The sequence below is a fragment of the Zea mays genome, chromosome 4 (assembly GCF_902167145.1).
Source record: "Zea mays cultivar B73 chromosome 4, Zm-B73-REFERENCE-NAM-5.0, whole genome shotgun sequence".
Lineage (NCBI taxonomy): Eukaryota > Viridiplantae > Streptophyta > Magnoliopsida > Poales > Poaceae > Zea > Zea mays.
This window is the reverse complement of record NC_050099.1, coordinates 191,601,105-191,615,479: the sequence shown is the minus strand read 5'-3', so window position 1 is coordinate 191,615,479 and position 14,375 is coordinate 191,601,105. Positions and strand designations below refer to the sequence as shown.

At 44.1% G+C, this 14,375-nt stretch overlaps 2 protein-coding genes across 11 annotated transcripts; both read left to right on the top strand.

Moving 5' to 3' along the window:
* Positions 1-6,117: 6,117 nt before the first annotated feature.
* On the top strand, positions 6,118-11,032 carry LOC100281405 (IMP dehydrogenase/GMP reductase). Of its 10 annotated transcripts, none has more exons than XR_002750439.2 (6): positions 6,118-7,852; positions 8,259-8,426; positions 8,707-9,093; positions 9,504-9,569; positions 9,770-9,826; positions 10,574-10,810. XR_002750439.2 is itself a non-coding variant. In XM_020551535.3 (4 exons), exons 1-3 carry the CDS (start codon positions 6,374-6,376, stop codon positions 9,064-9,066), a joined length of 2,007 nt encoding a protein of 668 aa, XP_020407124.1. In that variant the 5' UTR covers positions 6,118-6,373; the 3' UTR covers positions 9,067-9,093; positions 9,504-10,749. The 10 variants fall into 10 exon arrangements, 2 of the variants coding, with proteins under 2 accessions (XP_020407124.1, NP_001339103.1); XR_002268612.3 differs by having other exon boundaries at positions 9,504-9,662; positions 10,574-10,749; XR_002268610.3 differs by having other exon boundaries at positions 9,504-9,662; positions 9,770-11,032.
* Positions 11,033-11,377: 345 nt separating this feature from the next.
* Positions 11,378-12,513, top strand: LOC100192566 (uncharacterized). The gene has a single exon (NM_001137781.2). The coding sequence runs from the start codon at positions 11,422-11,424 to the stop codon at positions 12,184-12,186; it is 765 nt and encodes a 254-aa protein (NP_001131253.1). The 5' UTR covers positions 11,378-11,421; the 3' UTR covers positions 12,187-12,513.
* Positions 12,514-14,375: the final 1,862 nt, after the last annotated feature.

The following is a 14,375-nucleotide window of genomic DNA, read 5'->3' as shown; positions in this document are numbered from 1 at the left end:
ACAGGCGCCGACAGTGCCCAATGAGATTGTCATTGAGGCCATGATCAAGGGGCTTCGGCCGGGGCCATCAGCGCAGTATTTTGCCAGGAAGCCACCACAAACGCTGGAGAAGCTGCTCCAGAAGATGGACGAATACATTCGAGCTGACAATGATTTTCGTCAAAGAAAGGAGGAGGCTTTCAGGTTTTCTGAAATGACCAGGGGCTTCGGAGGAAGATTCTATCCAAGGCATGTCAGGTCAATTCACAACTATACTCAAAATGATGATAAGGGGAGTCAGCAGCAAAGGCCACAATACTCCTCACAGGCTTCGGGGCAACAGCAAAGCTCCTTCCGACCGCCAGCTCCAAGAGGCAGAGGCGCCAGGGGCTTCGGCGGAAGATTTGGGGATCAACCCAGGAGAATATTTTGTTTGTTTTGTGGAGAAAACAAGGGCCATACAACTAGGATGTGTCATGTTACCATCCAAAAGCAAAAGGAGATAGCCGAAGCTGCAACACAACAGGGTCAGTCGAAGCAGGTCATGCACACTGCTTCGTATCATTCGTCTTACATCCCAGAATATGTAGGTAACCACCCTGCAGTTTCTGTTGCTTCGGCGAGAAAACCTCAAGCTTCCTGGCAACAGCCCCCGCCCCCACCACCACCACTGCAACAAGGCCAGTAGCCAGAAGGGGGCCAATATGAGCAACGTCAAAGGGACTTCAGAGAACAATCCGAAGCTCGTACAGTCAACAGCACTGTGCCAGAGTTGAAGCACATCTATTAACAAATATCCTACCCTGACAGCAGTCTTTTCCATTCAGTTTTATTTTCTGTGTAATAAAGGACACCTTTTAAATTTCAAGTAATAGTTTTGTTGTTTGTCGCAAGGTACACATATCTTCTACACAGGCTTAAGTTGCTGGAGCTTGAGAATTTGCAATAGCAAGGAGGACCTTCGGATTATTAAATTTATTTTAAAAAAAATAATACGATATGAATTCTTCGAAACAACAAAAAGTCGTTCCAAAAGGAGCGCAGTGTAAGTTTTTTGCTCCAAAGACGTTCCTAAGGGAATGCAGAGCTTACAGCGAAAAGTCAACGCTGATTCCGCCGAAAGTAAAAGGCGAAGAAGCTCCAAAGACGTTCCTAAGGGAATGCAGAGCTTACAGCGAAAAGTCAACGCTGATTCCGCCGAAAGTAAAAGGCGAAGAAGCTCCAAAGACGTTCCTAAGGGAATGCAGAGCTTACAGCGAAAAGTCAACGCTGATTCCGCTGAAGTAAAAGGCGAAGAAGCTCCTAAGGGAGGCTTACAGCGAAAAATCAACGCTGATTCAAAAAAGGATTATGTATTTTATCGCACGGATGTGCGTGTACCTTCGGAATGAATACCATCTCACATAGCATAACATCATCACATCATTTTGCATAACATAAGCATCATACATCATGCTGCATATGGCACAAGAAGGGGGCCTAATATCGATCTTCGGGAAAATGCTTTGAAAAAGGGCAAATCATGCTAAGTCACAAGGAGAAACAATATTGATCTTCAGAGTATAGCTTCGGAAGATATTTTCACGAAGCTTGGATATTTTTCATCAGAACACTTTGGATATTGTTATGATAAATGACAATCCTTCTTCACGAAGCATGAAAAGAAGGGAAGGTATTTTTTCGTCGAAGACTCAAAAACGGTATGTGTTTAAAATTTCATGCATCGTAAAGAATTAAACCATAAAAAACAAGTATGTTACATTCAGGGTTACAAGATATTACACATATCACATTTCAAATGTTTTTACAATAGCACCTAGTCTTCCCTAAGTACTACTTCTGCAGCTTCGTTCAGGAGTCGATCGACAACTTGATCCATGATAGCTTCAGCCATCTTTTTAATTTCATCGTCATCTTTAGGCTGAGGGCCCGGAGACGCTTCAGTAGGATCTGAGGGAGGACAGGATACGACTACATTACTATTACAGCTTGCGAACGAAGTTTATAATCAAAAGTTACAACACAATAAAAACCATTAGTTAATACCTATTTGCCCTTCGGGCTCTATGTTTTTCTCAGCAGCCTCGGCTACTTTTCTAGCTTCGTGGATCCCTTTTTCGCTTTTCTGGATGATTTCTCGGGCCATTTCTCTACCACCATTGTCCCAGATATCGGTGAAAAATTTCCCCCAACCATGCTAGCTTCGGCTGAAGGATCTTTTACATCTTCAACGGACAAGGTGGCTTCGGATTGCGATAAAATCTTTACATGTTCGCAGCCTTTTCCCTCCAAAATGGTGGCAATCCCTCTGGCACCTGAGAAAGCGCAGATGTCTCCGCGGCTATTTAAAATTTCTTCAAAGGCCTCTGCCTCGTGATTAATCCATTCGATGGGATCTTCGGGGTTGCTTCTTTTAAAATTTTCTTCGCTCGAGAATGCGCCAACGCTGGCGAAGCTAGCTTTTATTTTCTTAACACACTCCATAGATTTGTCATAGCATTTTTTCTTGGACGAACGAAGCTCTTTAACAGTTTCTTCTAAATGATTAGCCCATTGGTCGCTAAGTTCTCGCCTCGTTTCTTCAAGTATGCATTCCTCTTTAGCTTTGGCTAGTTGTTTTCGAAGATCTTCAATTTTATGCTTCTGAGCCTCGGCTTGACCTCTAAAAGTAGCTTCGTCTTCTTTTATTTTATTTACCAAGGAATACAATATCTTATCTTTTTTGAGACCTTCGTTCCGTAGTTCAATAACTTCGGAACGAAGGTTGCTCAGGGCCATAACACACCCTTCATCTTCGACATCTTTTTGGGCCCTGAGGGCATTGCTAAGTATAAGGCCCTGCAAACAAAAATGAATGTGTGTCAATAAGTTTGAGCAAATGAAAGATTTTGGTTTCAAGAAAAAACACAAAGGCCTCATTTTTTGTACCTTTAAGCTATTATACGCTAAGCTGTTGGCCAGCTCGTTTTTCGATAGCACTGAGAGCCCGTCTTCTAGTGTTGGGAATCCGAAGCTCTTGCTAATCTCCCGACAGACAGAAATCTCCTTGCTGTCAGGGAGACAATACAAGAAGTCTTCTTCTCCACTGCCGTTGAATATCAACGTCCCCTTAGGATATTTCAGTTTTTGGGCGTAAAACTGGGCCTCTTGTTTTTCCTTTTCAGATAGTTTTTTCCCCGAAGCATGTCGAAGAATATAGTCAAGGACTGTGGGGGATGCTTCGGGGGCAACAGCACTAATTTCTTCAATAGGAATTGGCTCTGATATTTTTTCTTCCTTCGTGGGCTTTGAAGGCCCAGCTTCAGTCTCAGCCTGTTGCTTTGGAGCTTCAGCATCGAAGAATCCAGTTTCTGCTTCGGATGTTTCAACAATCTTCTTTGGAGGTGTGCTTGAGGATTTAATTGTTTCCAGAACATCTAGCACATTGACCATTCTCTTTCTTTTTGGAGCCACCGCAGGCACCTTTTGATTTTTTATTGTCTCAACATTTGCTGAAGGACTTAAAACTTCTGATGTTTTTGATCCCTCAACTGGTCCTTTTACTTCTTCCATTTTTTCTGTCGATGGCGCTTCGGCCATCTTTTTGGTTTCTGGTAACAAAATCTTTGGTTCTTCCAATTCTATTCTTGTTGGCGCTTCGGCCATATCTGCGACTTCTGGCAGCAAGGTTGGCTTGGTTGGCTTTGCAGCTTCGGTGGTTGAAGAGGTCTCTCCGGTGAACTCAGGCACCGAAGCTGGTTCAATATAGCGTGGCCGATGTGTGAGGATCTTTATCTTTTTTCTTTCCGGTGCTGGTTCACTAGGAGCAGCTGCAGCTTCTTCTTTTGCAGAGGTTGTGCTTTTTCTTTTCTGCCCTCGGATGGGATATCGATAGTCAGGGTAGACGAACCCGATTGCGTCAAACACTCGGTTCAGTCTTTTCTTTTTTCGGCCTCCGAAGGCCGCTGACAGTGCAGTATCTTCGGCCTTCGAGTAAGCCCCAAGTAGTTCATCACTTAAATTTTCAATGCTTTTTAGCCAGTCATCATCTGGCTCAATGAATTTATCTCCGAACTTGAAAGTATACTTCAGCCTGATAAGTCCACCTTCGTCAGCCTCTTTTATGGTCTCTTGTGGCATTTCCCATTTTTCCGCGAGCGGCCATACTCTGAAGGCAATATGCTCTTGGACCAAATCTCTTGTTCCAATAAAAGAACAAATAACTCCGAAGGCTCTCTGGCATTCTTCGGTGGCTTCATTCATCTCAACCTTCGGCCTTCGCAGGCCGAAACTTTGCCAAATAGGGCGCATAATTATACCTTTAATGTCTTCCCGTGCTTTCAGGTCATTCTTCACATAAAACCATTCTGTCGTCCAGTCGCCGGGCCATCTCTTCCGAAATATTGGCACGGGGCAGCTTGACCCAGACCGAGAAACGAAACTGTAGCAGCCAAAATTATTGTGATACTGTTCCTTACCCCAGGGTTTTGTCTCGTATGATAATTCGTGTGTGTTGCAGAAACTTTTCGCATCAGGTTCCAGACCTTGGCTTCTCACGGCCCACACGAAGATATTTAGCCTTATAATTGCTTCGGGGGTAAGTTGATGAAGATAGACTTCAAATATTTTCAGCACTTCTACGACAAAGCTGCTCAGGGGAAATCGTAGTCCAGCTTTCAAAAAGCTTCGGAACACTACGACTTCATTTTCCTCAGGGGTCGGACAAGTTTTTTCTCCTTCGTCAGCCCTCACAATGGATAAATCCCGGAAGTACCTTCCCCTCATGTTGACAAGATGATTTTCTTTGATACCTGACTTGCCAAAAACTGAATGGCTTGGTCGCCAGGGGCGATCTTCGGAGTCTTCACCACTACTATCCACATCATAACTGTCGCTGTCATCAGTATCTTCAGACAAATCTTCTAAAATTTCTTTGGTGATTTTTTCTGTATTGGTCTTCGACATTGCTATAAGAAACCCCAGATTCTTCTCTTCATCAAGACTCAGCTTCATCTCAGCAGCAGCCTTCTTATCTTCAGACATCTTCGGAGACACTAAAAAACTGTTTTCAGCTCCGAAGCTTAAAAACTTAAAAAGCTAAGCAAACCTTGGTACGCAAGAGCTAAAAATTGAGTGAGCGAGAACAGCTGGCGAGAGAGCGTGCAAAATGAGCTCGCGGTATGCTCTTATTTATACGCCCAGTGCGTGAAAGATTGAAAGACCCCGCCTGTCAGTGAATGTTGCTATTCTAGCAAAGGGAAGGTGTTTTTTCGGACCTTCGGCTTAAAGCCTTCGTCCATGTCGCAATCTGAATTTGTCGATTTAACAAATTAACATTGCGAGGGGCTACTGTTGGGGGCCTTCGGCTCCGAAGGTCCTCAAAAACAGGATTTAACAGTGTTTCTGGAGTATAATGTGTGAACAAGCATCTTTGGACCCGAATCGGTACCACAGTAGGAGAAGCTCAAAGAATACGAAAGTTGATACAGCGCCGAAGAAGTGAGCAGGAAAGCTTCGGCGTGACTGCAGAAAAGGAAACCGACTTAAAGATGAAAAGGCTATTTAAACCTCGGTGGATTACTATAGAACTACTACCAAATGTAAAGGGCATGGATGTAATTTTATGTGGGGTGTGTTCCGTGCCTATAAATAGGTGAACAGTACCCCCGTACTGTTCACGCTGACTTGGCATTTGCTTTTTGCGTCACGCTTGTGCTTTTACTTCCTTCCAAACTGAAGGTACATCTGTAACTTGATGTCGCTTTTATTCTTCAATAATAATAATACAGAAATGAATTGATAACAACATATAATTGTCTACATTTTACTTCATATTCCATATTTTATATCCTTCTTCTTTTGTTTAACATATACTACGATGATGAAGGTATGTCTTTCATGACCTTCGTCTGAAGATCATTATGTCCTAAGGGAAATAATGCTTCGAAGGACGAAGGGTATTGACATTTAACATCTTGTGTTGCCTTGTTTTTAATTCATAATATTTGAGAACAAGTCCCCAACAATCTTCAAAATTATTTGGACTCAAGAAGTGGTTAAATGATTATAACAACCATGATTTGTGTGAAATAATATCTTACACGGTATTAAAAAATCGTTGCCGATGATATCCATATCTGACTAGTTTCGTATTCAACATACGATGAGAACATTCATATTTGGCTATCCGCATTCAAATTCAAAGTCAAATAAAAATATAAAATAAATATAGTTTCCATGATACCCGATCATAGTAACAAGAGGAGAGGAAAAGTGAATTGATGCAAAGCGTAGTTTGGATCGAATCGCTAGGAAATACTGTAGCCGGCAGACAATTTCACATGTATTTTCTTTCCCTCCACCTCATCCGAACGAGTTCTCATCTTCGATTCCTCTTCGCCGCTGCAGCTCCAGAATGGCTGCTAAACCCTTCCTCTCAATCCCTGCCGCGGCGGTGGCTCGCCTTCCCTTTCGCCTCCTCTGCTCGGCAGCTCCACCTCCCCGCCTCCTCCCTTTCTTCCCCCAGCCATTCCTGCTCCAAAGACGCAGCCTTTCCGCCTCCACCGTACCCGCCGGCAGGCGTAGCAGTCCTCCGGCCCCGGTCATCAGCGAGGGCAGGGATGACGAGGACGCCGCCGTCGGCCGGCCTGTATGTCCTGGATGCGGGGTCTTTATGCAGGATGAGGATCCCAACCTCCCTGGCTTCTTCAAGAACCCCTCCCGCAGCTCCCAGGACGAGACGGGAGGAAGTGGAGAAGTGCTCCTGGCCGCCGATACGGATGCGTTTCTTGAAGAAGAAGATGATAATGATGATCGGAGGGTGGCGGATGACGCGTCGGATGCTGAACTGGAGGGTCTGGACAGCGATATCGATGAGTTCCTTGAAGAATTCGATAAGGGGGACGAAGATGACGGGTTACCGGTGAAAAGCGCCACTGATACCGATGCTTTCGCCAGCGATTGGGACTCTGATTGGGAGGAGATGGAAGAAGACGAGGATGAGAAATGGAGGAAAGAACTGGATGGTTTCACCCTGCCGGGTGTCGGGTACGGGAACATCACTGAGGAAACGATCGAGAGGATGAAGAAAGAGAAGCTGTCCAAGTCCCAGAGGAAGCGCCAGGCGAGGGAGGCCAAAAGGGCTGAGGCCGAGGAGGATTCAGCCCTCGTCTGTAGCCGGTGCCACTCGCTGAGGAACTATGGGCTTGTGAAGAATGACAAGGCTGAGAACCTGATCCCGGACTTTGATTTCGATCGGTTCATCTCGTCTCGGCTCATGAAGCGGTCAGCTGGTACCCCGGTCATCGTCATGGTGGTGGACTGCGCAGACTTCGATGGGTCGTTTCCTAAGCGAGCTGCCAAGTCATTGTTCGAGGCACTTGAAGGAAGGAGAAATTCAAAGGCGAGTGAAACGCCGAGACTTGTTCTTGTTGGTACAAAGGTGGATTTGCTTCCATGGCAGCAAATGGGAGTGCGGTTGGATAAGTGGGTCCGTGGCCGTGCTAAGGCTTTGGGAGCACCCAAGCTAGATGGTGTGTTCTTGATCAGCGTCCACAGAGATTTGGCTGTTAGAAACCTAATTACATACATCAAGGAGTCAGCAGGACCTCGTAGCAATGTTTGGGTGATTGGTGCACAGAATGCTGGGAAATCTACGCTGATCAATGCTTTTGCAAAGAAACAGGGTGTTAAGATCACAAGATTGACTGAAGCTGCTGTCCCGGGAACAACATTAGGCATATTGAGGGTAACAGGTGTTTTACCTGCAAAGGCAAAGATGTATGACACTCCTGGCCTGTTGCATCCTTACATAATGGCAATGAGATTAAATAATGAGGAACGGAAGATGGTTGAAATAAGGAAAGAAATGCGGCCACGATCCTTCAGGGTGAAAGTAAGTGGCTTGATTACTAGTTCTGTCATTTTTTCATTAAGGTTGTTGACCTGTATAATTATTGAAATATGATGTAATATAGTTATTTAAATATGGATTTAATATCTACAAGGGTCCATGATGGGATGTAACTGGAAAGGACTATTTTGTGCAATCAGTTATATGAACCCGATCATTTTGTTTGAAATAACCCACATTGCACATGCTCATGCTCTTGTTCCTGTACTAGAGGCATATCACTAACACCATAATACCATGAGTATGTCAAAGTCCATGCTTGATGCTTCTATCCCAAGAGCGAAATCTGAATTCCCACACCTTCCTAGCATTCTTGTCTTAAACAGAACTTTGTAAGATAACAACATTTTAGTTTGCCAGCATAGTTAATGGCTCTAAACTGTTACAGGTAGGACAATCCGTACATATTGGAGGCTTGGCACGGCTGGATGTGCTAAAATCATCAGTGCAAACTATCTATATAACTGTTTGGGCATCTTCCAATGTTCCCCTCCATCTTGGAAAGACTGAAAATTCTGATGAATTGCGAGACAAACATTTTGGCATCAGACTTCAGGTAAATCTGTTCTAACCTTCTGGAGGTTTCTTGTAATTACAAGACACAACTAGCTAGCATTAATGGAATACCACTTGCCGATTATTTGGTAGTAAGATTACCTTATTATAAACAGTACATGCCTTATGTTAATTGAATAAACAAACCTGCTATTACGTGATGTGTCCCATGCAATTGTAACTGGAGTTTTTGCATCTATAATTGAATTATGAAATAGAAAAATATGCATACTTTGCCAATTTCTGTGTATCATACTGACTCATATGTTCTCCCTGTTCAGCCACCAATTGGCCCAGAGCGAGTCGATGAATTGGGTCACTGGACAGGAAGATCTATTGAGGTGTCTGGGGCAAGCTGGGATGTCAACAGTATGGACATTGCTGTTTCTGGCCTTGGATGGTACTCCTTGGGCCTTAAAGGCACTGCCACTGTTTCCTTATGGACATTTGAGGGCATTGGTGTGACAGAACGTGATGCAATGATTCTGCACCGAGCCCAGTTTCTCGAAAGGCCTGGATTTTGGTTACCTATTGCCATTGCTAATGCTATAGGTGAGGAGACAAGAAAGAAGAACGAAAAGAGAAAGGCTGAGCAAAGAAGAAGAGAGGAAGAAGAGCTCCTTTTGGAAGAAATGGTTTAGTGATGATTCTGTAGCCCAGCCCACAAAGTTAGGATTCTGTTTCTCTTGTCAACACGGGCTTTTGTTTATCCTAGTTCTTGATGTCTTTTGACATAGGCTGCATCCTGTGATTTTTTTTCTTAGCTTATGTATATCTCAAATTTTCTGTGTATTTGTTTTCCATGTGTTTTACAACCAGTTTTGTCAGTTCTGCTTGCATCTTACAGATTCAATTCCTGCAACTTGAGGAAAATTGATATCCTAGATTACCTATTCAGCTGTGTGCAAAATGGGACTGTTTAGACATGCAGAGCAGCCAATTTATTATGTACTATTTTTTGAATTGAAAACAATTTATTATGCACTAAATGTTTTGCCTTCTTATTTGAACTCCAAAGGAAGGTCTCTCTTTACATGGTTGCAGCAGCAAGCGCTCACATGTTAGCATCTGTTTTCAGGTTGCAATGGAGATGTTTCCATGGAGCATTATTAAAAAAAGTAGTGTGTAGAGTGTTGAAATACTTGTAAGTTGGAACCTGCATTGCTACTGGCTAATGATTTTGCACTGGTTAGGACAGATGGTTTCATTCTTTTTCTTGTGCTTCAGGTTTTGAAAGGTTGACGATGTTACTAATTTGACAGCCTAATCCACATATTTAGCTCCAATTATATTTTCAGTTAATCGGTTGCTGTGTTTCTCTATCTCTGTTTTTCTATGTTTCAGATAGCACTTTGTTGATGGAATGAAGATCAAGATGGAAGCATAAATGATAAGGCAGGGGTACTGGTTTTTTTTTCACATCCTTGCCTTTTTCACTATATAAAAAGATTAGACATCCTCCATATCATATTGGTTACACGGTGCTTTTGCCCGTAGTGACGGCCAGGGTTCGATTCTTAAATGCTGTCCGCATTTATTTTTTGATTTTTTCCACGGCCCGCTGGCCAGGGAGAGCAGGATGGCTCGCTCGCTGGAAGAAGATGCACGAAGGATTTGTTCACGCTTAAATATAGTAGGGATTGTATTCCTTCATGGTTGTTCAATAGAGTGATTGCATGAAACAGTGCAGTGCTTAAATTTGTAGTGCCCAAGAAATTAGTGCCTCTATGTCAGTGCTTGCTATAGAACTAAGAATGGCAATATATCTATGCTAGTTTTTGAATCCTGCAACTTTTATATGTTTGTTACCTTCTCATGTTCCATACGGTTTCATGATAGTTTATGGAGGATACAACTGTTCGCGCGTGTGCTTTTCCCTTTTCTTATTGGAGTGCGCCACAATCCACTCTCTATTTTAGTCAACAATACATTGTTAATATGCTATCCAGTGTTCCTGTCCTGCAGGGCAAGGTTTCTAACACCAGGAAGGCCCTGTTGAACATTGGGCAAAAACCAGCTCCTAGCTTAGCTCTCTCTTTCTCTCTTTTTTGTTAGCTCCTGTCTACACTTGATTTTAATTTGCTCTGTTTGACAATGGCCAAGAAGTTAGAAATGCTAATTATGTTACCCATCTATTGTTGATTGCAGGCTGTAGGGAGCCGAAATGTCCTGAGTGATTTTCTGGTTTGATATGATAGCATGAGGGTTTGTGCAGATTATATGACACCATAAGGATGTAAAGTGCTGTATTGCTGATTTTTTAGGCTGTAATCTTTGTCCACTTACTTTCATAGTGCTAACCAATGTGAGATATCAGTGCTTTATTCAATGGTACCTTGAGCTTGATCCCATGGTAATAGAGCCTCCACTACCCTTTTCACCGTATTGCAAACATTCAAACAAAACTTTGATTGAGGATGCAGAGGTAGATAGATGTCTTCTTGATGAGATGAACTCTCTTCTGAACAGAATATCTAATTAGCAGCTGCAATGGATACCGTGTCTTGAAAATAGGTGCTGTGCTGACTCTGGTAATAGGGAATGGGTGGAAAGAGGGAGGTGGCGGCAAATGTGCAAGGGAAGGGATGGCTCGGTGATCTTGGTGTCTTCCTTATCTTAAGATGAACGTCTGTTGAAACATATTTATTATCTTAAGATGAACTTCTGGTAATAGGGAACTGACTACTACTAGCTTTTGTTCATGATAGAAAAAATAAATAAATGTTAACTCCGATGTAGCATTTTATAAATTTGATTATTTATAAATAGCAGAAATGCATGGACCGACCAAACAGCAACCATCCATGCACATGGAATGAATCGATGGAGGTAGCTAGGCCACTTAAAATTTGGAGCCATGAATCTCTCTTGGCCTACCACACCATCCGCTATTTATAGTCCATCTTCTTCTTTGGAACCCTATTATATATTGCCTCTCTCTTTCTCAACACTACCCGGACTGCTTGTTAGCACAAACAGATCGATCGATTACAGCAATGGCGGCCAAGGTGTTCCTCCTCCTCCGACTCAGCATGGTCGCCGTCGTCCTGGCTGCCATCGCCACAGTAGCGCTCGCGGAGGAAGCCGATCCGCGGGCACTGCCGGCACAGTGGACCACCGCGAAGAAGTACAAGGCCACGATGGACGCCAAGACGCGGCAGGCTTTCGACGGCGTGGTGGCCGCCGCTACGGCAGAGAAGCGGTCCCAGGCGGTGGAGGCCGTGCTGCAGCAGCAGCTGAACATGGACGTGTCCCTGTCCAAGGCGACGTCTTCCGGGGACGAGAACAACTACGTGAGCGTGGCCGCCGCCTACGAGAAGGCCGCGGGCGCCGTCATCGCGGCGACGCCGGACAACAAGCTCCGCGCTATGGCGTTCGCGTTCGACGGCGCGGTGGCGCCGGACCCGGGCCGGTGCCCCGCCGTCGACAAGCCCTTCTGCGAGACCTACGCCAAGACGGAGAAGGCCTTCAGCGGAACCATCGCCTCCGGGGACACGCCCAAGAGCAAGCTGGGGATCACGGACGCCGTGCTCAAGCTGAGGCTCGCCACCGACGCCAACATCAACAAGGCCTACGCGGAGGGGGACAAGGACAAGATCGCAAAAATCCTTGCTGCATACGGCCAGGCGGCCGACGCGGTCGCTGCGGCCCCGCCTCCCGAGAAGCTCAAAGTCATGGAGAAGACCTTCTCGGCGGTCGCCGCCGCCGCTCATCAGGAGGCGGCGGCGGCTGCTGCTGCTGCTGCAGTGATTAAGGTTTAAGGGAGAGCTCCTGCATGAAATTAACCACACGTCCACACGTATACACTACGGAACAAGTGTTTCCATCAGACGACCATCAGTGAAAAAAAACCATCCTTCTCTGTGTGTGTGCCGTGTTTTTGTCATTTCTTCTTTCCATTGCTAGAGAAACGGGTTATCTTTTTTTTCCCACATTTATAAGCGGCAATACATGCGTGCACCTGTAGTAGTGTGACCATATGTACTGTGCTCTCGGTTTGTATATCGATAGTAGCATATAAAGCTACTACTCCCGATTTGTAACTATAGATCTCGGTATTAAAGCCATTTTATTTTTATTTTTAAAAAGCCCTACAAGCATTTTTTTGGTGAAGCTAACCTATTTTAGAAAAATTGTTTGGCAAAACAGTTTCATGTAAAGTATAGAGAGAGATAGAAATGAGAGGGAAAGTTATGAAATGCTACTTTTTTAGCTCATCTGTTTCATTCCTTTGGTCAGAGGATAAAAAAAAGAGGTTCAACTATAAAGCTGTTTGAGAAATAGGTGTTTAGTAAAAAACAGTTTTTATAAAATTAGCTTGTAAACAGGACCGTAATATATACAAACGAGTTTGCGTTGCTAGTCATTTGGATTATACTTTATTGAGGACAAATGTATGTATGCTCATAAAATTCTCAAGTTTGAGCGTAAATAGTGCCAGATATAGCGTAAATATTGTTACAATCGTTAAATCGTTAGCGCGATGTCACGTACAACCCCTCCGTAACAGACATGCGTGAATCATGGTGGTTAACGTAAATACCGAGCCAACATGAAAGACGTGGATATATGTGTGATGTGGTATTCATGATCATAAAATTCTCAAGTTTGAGTATAAATAGCATAAATGCGGTTACAATGGTCAGCTGATGTCACGTACAACCCCCACGTATCAGGCGTGCGCGAATCCAGGTGGTTACCGGAAAAACCGAGCCAACTTGAGATATGTGGATATCTCTAGGACATCATATTCATGATCATAAAATCCTCACGTCTAATTGTAAATAGTGTCAGATATAGCGTAAATGTTGTTATAATGGTCAACACGAACTCCAACGCCAGATCTCCGATGGACACGACGGAGAAGATGAAGCTCACAAATTCCAATGGCAAGCGCACCATGGTCTAGCTCTTGGCCTTGACGTTGAACACCCAGAGGGCGTGCCAGCCACCACCGCCATTGCCGTCGAGCGCGCCGGTTACCACCATCTTCTTTTCGTCGTCGACGCAGAAGATGCTCATTGTGCCGGTCTTGAGGCTCGGCGGGTACAACCCTCGATCTCGCGCCAGCCATGGTTGGTACCAAGTGCACAGGCAGACCAAAGTACTGACTTTGATGAAGCAAAGAGGCATTTCTAGCAGATATATACCACAGATGGCATCTTCTAGATGGGTCATCCATCCAGGAACATGCAATAAGCCTAACTCAAATGGAAATTGTGGTCATCCATGGTGCAGTACTCCAATCCTTGTCACCTCACCAGTTGGCCAGACCATTTCAAATCTGATACAGAATGGATTGTTCGGTGTTGAGGATGCAATGAGATGCTGCCATGACTCTTTATCTGCTCTTGCTGCAGTAGCATCTCCAGGAATACATCATAGTGATATCCGACCAGAGAATGTGATCTGTGTTGGTAATGGTTCAAGCCATCCATATTTTGTACTAATTGGATGGGGTCACGCTAGCGCTATCCTAGAAGATAGGGATCGACCTATAATGAATCTGTTCTTCTCATCTACATTTGTGCTCGAGGAAGGCAAGCTATGTGCAGGATCTGATGCAGAAAGTTTAATGTATCTTCTATATTTCTCTTGCGGTGGAGTTTGCCCAGAGCTTGACTCAGTTGAAAGTTCCCTTCAGTGGAGAGAGACATCATGGTCAAGGAGAGTTATACAACAGAAGCTGGGCGACGTCTCAGTAGTGTTAAAAGCTTTTGCGGATTATGTTGATAGTCTTTGCGGAACCCCATACCCAATGGACTATAACATATGGTTAAAAAGATCGAGAAGAACGATAAATGGAGACCATGGGAAGGAAGTTGACACATCAAGTTAATAGTATGGAACATTTTCTTGCAAAATCTGAAATGTGGAGGATCAAGAGTGATGAATCCATTAGTTTTTGTGGTTGTGTAGATAATTTATTTGTGAAAGGTCCGTAGTAGTA

Coding starts and splice junctions, on each gene's coding strand:
- LOC100281405 (XM_020551535.3), top strand. CDS start 6,374: ATGGCTGCTAAACCCTTCCTCTCAATCCCTGCCGCGGCGGTGGCTCGC. Junction 7,853..8,258: donor CACGATCCTTCAGGGTGAAA/GTAAGTGGCTTG, acceptor AAACTGTTACAG/GTAGGACAATCCGTACATAT. Junction 8,427..8,706: donor ATTTTGGCATCAGACTTCAG/GTAAATCTGTTC, acceptor CTCCCTGTTCAG/CCACCAATTGGCCCAGAGCG.
- LOC100192566 (NM_001137781.2), top strand. CDS start 11,422: ATGGCGGCCAAGGTGTTCCTCCTCCTCCGACTCAGCATGGTCGCCGTC.